This window comes from Orbicella franksi, chromosome 12 (assembly GCF_964199315.1).
Source record: "Orbicella franksi chromosome 12, jaOrbFran1.1, whole genome shotgun sequence".
Taxonomy (NCBI): Eukaryota; Metazoa; Cnidaria; class Anthozoa; order Scleractinia; family Merulinidae; genus Orbicella; species Orbicella franksi.
In genome coordinates, this window is record NC_138156.1 from 3,262,501 (window position 1) to 3,270,000 (window position 7,500).

General features: G+C 37.0%; 3 protein-coding genes across 3 annotated transcripts in view; 2 read left to right on the forward strand and 1 right to left on the reverse strand.

The window, feature by feature from the left end:
* The first annotated feature begins 71 nt into the window (after positions 1–71).
* Positions 72–926, forward strand: LOC145462690 (uncharacterized). Its single transcript, XM_081446268.1, has 2 exons — positions 72–260; positions 693–926. The coding sequence occupies exons 1-2, from the start codon at positions 72–74 to the stop codon at positions 924–926; spliced, it is 423 nt and encodes a 140-aa protein (XP_081302394.1).
* Positions 927–1,945: 1,019 nt separating this feature from the next.
* Positions 1,946–6,455, reverse strand: LOC145462689 (peptidyl-tRNA hydrolase 2, mitochondrial-like). Its single transcript, XM_081446267.1, has 6 exons — positions 6,248–6,455; positions 4,969–5,067; positions 4,293–4,346; positions 4,060–4,127; positions 2,788–2,900; positions 1,946–2,110 (listed from the first exon to the last, which is right to left on the reverse strand). The coding sequence occupies exons 1-6, from the start codon at positions 6,377–6,379 to the stop codon at positions 2,061–2,063; spliced, it is 516 nt and encodes a 171-aa protein (XP_081302393.1). The 5' UTR covers positions 6,380–6,455; the 3' UTR covers positions 1,946–2,060.
* A 119-nt stretch (positions 6,456–6,574) lies between these two features.
* The window catches only part of LOC145462688 (anaphase-promoting complex subunit 7-like), a 13,130-nt gene continuing 12,204 nt past the window's right edge, over positions 6,575–7,500 (forward strand). The window contains exon 1 of the mRNA XM_081446266.1: positions 6,575–6,771. Coding sequence (XP_081302392.1) covers positions 6,700–6,771 — 72 coding nt within the window. The 5' untranslated portion in view covers positions 6,575–6,699. The remainder of the gene's footprint in view (positions 6,772–7,500) is intronic.

The following is a 7,500-nucleotide window of genomic DNA, read 5'->3' on the forward strand; positions in this document are numbered from 1 at the left end:
ATTGTAAGATTTATTAAAATAATTTCTACTTCCCTCCGCAGTGTTGTATACCCGAGGATAACAACGAAATTATGGTGCAAGCAGAGTTACATCGGGAGCCAAAAAAGAACAGACCTCTTCTTCAGCCAGTTCAGAGAATGATCAAGCATTGTAAGAACGATCTTGCTGCGCAAATTACAGAAAAAAGAGAGCACCAGCAGCTGGCTGAGCAAATCGAGGTCCCTGAAGACAATGGAGAACTAAAGGGGAACATTAAGAAGGTAAGATAAAAGAACAATATAGAAATTATTAACAAAGCAAAACGCACAGCACTCAGATATACTTGTTAGTAGAGAGCGACCCTGTGTTAGTATATTTATAGAGCACCAATGAACTTAAATATGAAGGTTAGAAATCGTCGTCAAGTTCCCCTGCATTTTGTCGGTGAGAGGCAAGAACTAGGGACCGTGACGTTTGATGGTTAGGTGACAAAACAATCTTCACAAATCGTCTCTACACCTTGGTAGGACCAAAGTATGACTGGGCAGAGTAAACAAAGTTGCAAAAAAGATCTTCAATTAATTGGCATTGCGTATTGCTGAGCACTCAAAACACTGAGACTCTGGAATCACTAGCTATCATAGCTACCCTAGAACGATTGATTCCTCTCACTCACTCAGTTTACTGAAGGATGTTTTCATGTTGTCTTACAGCAAGGATTTATCGCCTCCGTAAAGAAACTGTTCAGAAGAAGATCCAACTCAGGCTCCGCTCACAAAAAGCGAAGCAAGAAGGAACCGAAAATTAAAGTCAAGTATGATTCTAAGCCTTCTGGTACAGTAACCATGGTAATCTTGAGTCAGGCGAGGAACCTACACAAGGCCACTGGTGAGCTAGATGGAGAAACTTCGGCTCAAGAAAACCATAAAATTTTTGTTGAGAGTTGATTGACACTGGATGCCATAAAATTATGATAATAACATTTCAGATGATTACATTGTCTCAGCTGTTCATTGTTCACAGATTTCAATGTAAAACGCATATGATTTACCAATGTTTGTATGTACATGTGTTAAGTGATGTATAATTTTAATACTTGTTAAAAAAGATTTGTTATTAAAAGACCTAGCTCTTAGTCAGTGTGGCATCATGGTTTTTCTACTGAGAATTATGGGCCATTGTACTGGTAATGGAGCATTCACTCACGTGACCAGCTGCCATGCAAATTTATTAGAACAAAAGAAAGTGTTAACATAAAAAAAGAGTTTATATTGGCTTGGGTATGGCCACTGTTTCATAGTTGTGAGACACCAATATGGCTGCCGTGAAATCATGTGAAAACACTCCATATGTTTGTTCTTACCACATTTTGACGTTATCTGACCCACTTGACAGATAATAGAGTGGAAATCGGATAATCGCATTCCTGGATAGTACAAAAGATGGAAATTTCTCATTGGGAAGTACCTATTGTTCTCGAAAATGACTTCTCAAATGAATAAAACATTTAAAACATGGGGTAAGTCTCTACTGTTACCATCTGCTAATGAGACAAAATTGTGACTGAATATGGTCTATTAAAGCTCTCGTAAGTGACCACCTAGGCATTTTGGATGGTCGCCTACAGGAAGTTAGACTGTATCAAAGAAAAGCACACTTCTTTATGTACATGTTATTGTATTGATCACGTACTGCACTGCATGGGGTGATAAGTGAACATGTTCAGCTCTTACTTTAGTTTTCATATCGAGAGGAATATTTAGACTGTCTTATGACAGTGAAAAGTCAAAAAGCGAATTTTCAGTGTCTGGGTGTCAGTATCATGCCGTGTGTGTCCATGTGTGGCAAAGATCAAACTCCAGGCTGTTTGCAGTACTTGAGGAACCTTGAGGTGCAAGGCAAAGATTTATTTTGGTAGTCTCACAAAAAGGTGGTGCCACAGCAAAGCAATATACAAGAGCACTGCCAAGAGAAGTTGGAAGTTTTATTTTCTAGATAAATATACACCGCTTAAGAAATGGTCATATACAGCAGAATTGGTTTTGCTAAATAATAAAAATAAGATCCCACGTTATTGATTTTCAATACAACTTTAGATGGCCTGTCACTTTATCCACCAGATCAACTGGGCCTGGAAAGTGAAACAAGAAGGGAATACATGCTAAAGGTTGTGTGCTGTAGAAGTGATAAAAATGTCCAAGGACACAACATTGACTTTAAAATGGTAAAAATCATATTCAAACTAAGGACACCCGAGCAAGTTTTCCTTCACAATAACTCATAAGTTATTTGATTGTGTAAAAGAACAGCAAGATTGTCATACTAAGGTTTCTTTCAGAAATTTACTCTATCAGCTCTAGTAAACAAATAAAATGGCTCCTCATAGAAACCTTTTCAACATCGGAATATCTCATTTTATAATGTAATCCATCAAACAGTTTTGCTTGCACACAGTTGGTCTAAACATGTCACATGACTAACTATGCCCCAATTAAAACTAAGGAATATCTGACTTCTGAGTGATATTCCTCAATTTTCAAATCCTGCAATTGCAAAAAGTATTTGAAAGATAATAAACACAATATCCCCCATTTGACTTTAAACATGCTCAGACATCAATTTTGTCCTTCGAAATAATCTGTTACTCAAAGTTCACAGTTTTCCTCAAGCTCTTCTCTCAGAAAACTGCTTGCTTCTTGGGGGAGAAAATGTCTGCTGACAAATATCCTGAAAGCATTTTTTTGTGCCAAATGAGGGCTATTGTTTATATAATGAGTCCAATGAATAGTGAAAAACTGGAAGCATTACCTGGTCCTACACCAAGGACAGTTTTAGAACCAGGGGCTATTTGTGTCCTGCCTGCATCTTTTACAAGACATGTCTCTAAACCCAAAGATCTTCCTTTTCTTGTGAGGTCCACTCTGTGAGACAGCAAGTTTAACATTGTGAATCATATTATACTTAAGCCAAAATAGCATTGAGACTTGATTGTCACCAAGAAGAATTCCTTAAAAGTAATGAGCTTCAAAATATTGAACAACAATTTTACCTTCACTCATTCAGAATGGGTTTAATTCAGTTTTCAGAACCATGGAAAAAAAGAAAAAAAAATAGAATCTGTGTGCACATTTAAACTTCAACATCTGCCAAGCTAGGTCATATACTTAGGGTTAAAAGTACACTTTTTTGCACAAAACTCAAGACTTTTTAAAAACGTTTTCTAAACCATTATTTTGTTTTCCCAAATGCAAGAAAACAAGCACATTTCCCTCAAAATATGGCCAACAACATGCAACCATGATCAGCTGTGAGAGTACTGTGTCTGCAATGGGATATGGACACACCATAATAATGCACTTGAGGAGGTAGTATGGAGAGTTATTTTTGGCTAAGACAAAAATTTCATGAAATACAATAAATTGGCTGAGAAAAGTTTCCCATACATGTAGCAATTAAGCTTGCTGCAGAATGGCAAAAACTACATTTTTCCAGCATTTGAAGATCACTATCTTCTATACTATTTTCCAGATCTGGTAAACTAGTTTACAGATCCCAAAAATTCCAGATTCTATACAAACTGTGTTAAAATACTAGGATGGCATGTGACATGTAGCCTGCATTATGTGGAGATAGGAGTGCTAGCTCAGATAACTCTGCAACTGACCAACTAATTTTCTAATGATACTTGTCAGACCCATGTAAAATTATTGGTAATGGTCACCAACAGGATCCTGTACAGTGCATTTCCAAATATAACCAACTGGGGCATATCTCAAGAATAACATTACTTTATTTCTAGTCTGGAAAAAGCCATCCCTGTTATGCACATCTCTGATGTTACACAACTGAACATGCTTCATGATGTAACATGCAAGATGTTTATCACAATTTTGCAAGACAATCAAGTTGATGGAAAGTTGCATGTTGAAACATCTGTTGGCTGACAAGGCTGTAGAGGTTGGTATGATCTATACTTACAACAAGACAACAGGAAGATGTTATTTCAAACCTAGGTAAAAGTACACCTGCAAGCAAAAAGAGGGAAGAGTATCCAGGTATTAATATTATCTTCATACTTACAGTGTTGTTTCATCTGGTGCCTTTACAACAACTTTAGCACAAGCTGTTTGTTCCCATTGATGTAGAAGCTGTGAAAACAAAGAAAACAAAGCACAAGCTAGCATAAAATCTCGATGTTTCGTATTAAAAAAAATGAATATTACAGAATTAAGGGAAACTATACATTAAATAAATTGGTTTGAAAATTTTAAACCATGAACAACTTTAACCACAACTTACGCACTGTACATTACCTTGGGGTTACTCTTTTCCAGCTGTTTACAAAGACCAACTGCAGCATGACAGCACTGAAATCAAAATAAACACACTTAGACGACTTTGCAGAATGGAAGCAAAGCAGAATTCCAATTCAGCTCCCAAGTTGGAACATTTGACAAGTGATAAGTGATAAGTAATAAGTGAGATGTGGAGACATTATACTCTGAAATTGTGTATCAGTACTACGTGCACCATCCTGACAAGGGACTGTTAAATGAAAGACATGAAATGTCATCCTGTCTTTAGCCCATAATTAGGATAAGGGTTTCCAGACATTCATAGTAGAACCCCCATTTGGGGGATGGAGGGGGGAAGGACCCCCATGTGAAGGGGTTGGGGATGCTTGTCAGAAAATGCAAATTAGACCCCTGAAGGAGACCAATATGGGTGTTGCTGGACTAGCGTTCAATTGTTAACGATCCCTAAGCCAGATGAACATCCCAACCCTTTCACATGGGAATCCCCCTCACCCTTACCTGCTGTGACGTCCAACAAACCTCACATTGCCACCTGATATTCTTAAGGTTAGTGGAAGCTTAGGACAACTGTTATAAGTTCATTTTATTGGAATTTCGAGTGTAAACATAGAAACGAGCCATGGATATAAATTAGGCTAACACAAACAGCAATATGATGTTGCTGTTTACCTACTTGTGCAGCAACTTTTCCTTTCCCCATTCCAAGATCTTGTCTAACCACTAAAACCATCTTGTATTCACCAAATCCATTTGCCAAATCCAACATTGCTGGCTAAAATGATATGATATCATAATGACAAGTAACATTGACAAGTATTGCTGACAGTCACTTACATATTTCCCTTGTAAGTAGTTTTAGAATAAATACTCTTATTGTTTAGTTTAATCTAGTGAAACTAAAAACGCAGACAGTTAAATATCATTATTATTTGTTTGTATCATTATCATCAATCATTATTTGCATCTGAGTGGTGCAAACAATGTTTCATTGTTGTAATCAATCTTTTAATGATTACTGGGTCAACTGAGACAGTTTGATAATAGACTATCTGAATTTTGTTCCCATTGGCACCAGTGGTATTTAGGTGTAAACAACCATAATGGATTTGAATTTTAGTGATAAATTAGTCTGTCCACAGATCCTCTATTTTATCTTGAAGTCGTAAGCTTAGCAAAAAATTAACCCAGCATGGCACATGGGTTATGAACAAGCTAAAATGCAAGGGGTTGGGGCTGGGAAAGACAAAAATAGAGGATCTGTGGACTTCTTTTGAGAAACTGAATCCTCAGTTTCTCCAGAAATAGAAAATTCCTATTGTCTAAAAAGCCATTAACATGTCAAGGATTACTCACATGCTTAAAGAAAAATAACTCATAGCAAACAAATACGTGTCTGTGGACAGACTAGCAATAACTCTAGACTGTCAACAAGTCATGTTTTGTTGGACTTTAGACAAGTCAATAAAATCTAATGCTATAAATCTTGTTTCTTAGATTTTAAAGGGTAAACAGCTTTTGATCTTTCATGAGGGGCCATACATGTAACCATTAGCTGTTTCTCTATATGTGTAGTTTAAAATGGATATTTCTGGGGAATGAAATTTTAAGATGCCAGAGAACAAAATTAAGGTTTGGCAATCTAACCAAGTCGTGTGTTCTGTTGCTTGGAAAGGGAACGTTCAACCTATCAGTAGGCTCTAAATCAGGATTCAGAGGAAGAAAGAAGAAGAAAGGAAGGACATTCCTTTAATTTCTTTCATTGAACCCTGGCGGTGAGGCAGCTCCCAGAGTGAACCAGAAAGAAACTGTGAGCTCTTCCTCCCCAGCCCGCGCTCGTACAGCCAGACTTCCAGGCCAGGCTAGAACGTGTTTCTGAGTTATCGCTTGAAGTCTTAGTACTCGTGAATCTCACTCTTTGGTCAAGTTAAGCTAAACTTAGTTTACTAGCTTACCTGTTCATTCAAAGCGCCGTTTATGTTTATCTGTCCTCTCAAAAACCAGCCTGTGGAAAGGCCTATTAGAAGAGCTAATATTAAAATAGCCGACCCACTAAATTCTCCTATTTGCTTCACAAAATATTCCATTCTGTCCACTATTTTTCAATTCTTCTACCGATTCAGACCTTTTCTTTAGCGCCTTTTTGCGGCCTTTTTACGATTGTTTTTTAAGAATATGAGCCTACGAGTTTCCGAAACAGCAGTCTATCACGGAGAAGAAGCGTACGCATAGATTTTCTAATGTAGCTGCTGAATCCTCGCTCCCGCGCAGTTCAAATGTTTTCCTGAAATTGTCAAAGTATTTAGCGGTTTAGATTTCTAAGTTACCGCTGAATTCCTCTTGATCATCCCAGTTTTATCTCCTAGGAGGCAATCTATTGAACCACTACAGCTCATCTTAAAGTTCAATGATGACAGCTGCCCTCGATCAAGTGAAAACTTTACACGAAGCTGGATTGTTTTCGAGCTCTAGGCTGTTAGTGAGTGTCCAATTCTTTTTAGCTCATTTGCAAACGTCTGTCAAATATTTGATTGCAACGTTTACGCAGCCATATCTCCGTTTATGTGAAAGATTGAACCCTGAAATTGCGAAAATCTAGTAATAAATATCACAGGCAAATATCCAGGCATATTTTCATGCCAAATGGAGCGGAGGGTGTAATTTGCAGGTTGCAGGTTGCAGGTTACAGGTAGCAGGTCAGATGATGACGGTGACGGTGACGGTGATGATGATGATGATAATAATAATAATAGAGTCATACAAACTTTATTGTGTACTTTTTCATACAAACTTGAATCTTACATGTATCTGTTATAACAATTTAGAAATTTTGTTGTTCCTTAAGTTTTTTCCCTAAAATAATTTCTGTACAAATTTCAATTATCTACCTACATAATTATACTCTGTAAGCATTTAGTAATAATAATAATGATAATAACAACAAAAACATGGTGAGTTTATAAAAAACGACAACAACAATAATAGCAATAATCATCATCATCATCATCATCATCGCCGCACTCACAACAAACTTGAGGGAATATAAACACTTATGCACTTATGAATGTGCGTACAGGCTATGAATGTCGTTCACCCAAAGATAGTCCCACAGATGGTTTTGAAAATAGTGCTGAACTTATTGTTAAGCAAGCAGAGTTATCTTCTCTCATTTGATTAGTTCATGGACAATATACAATAAATTTGACTG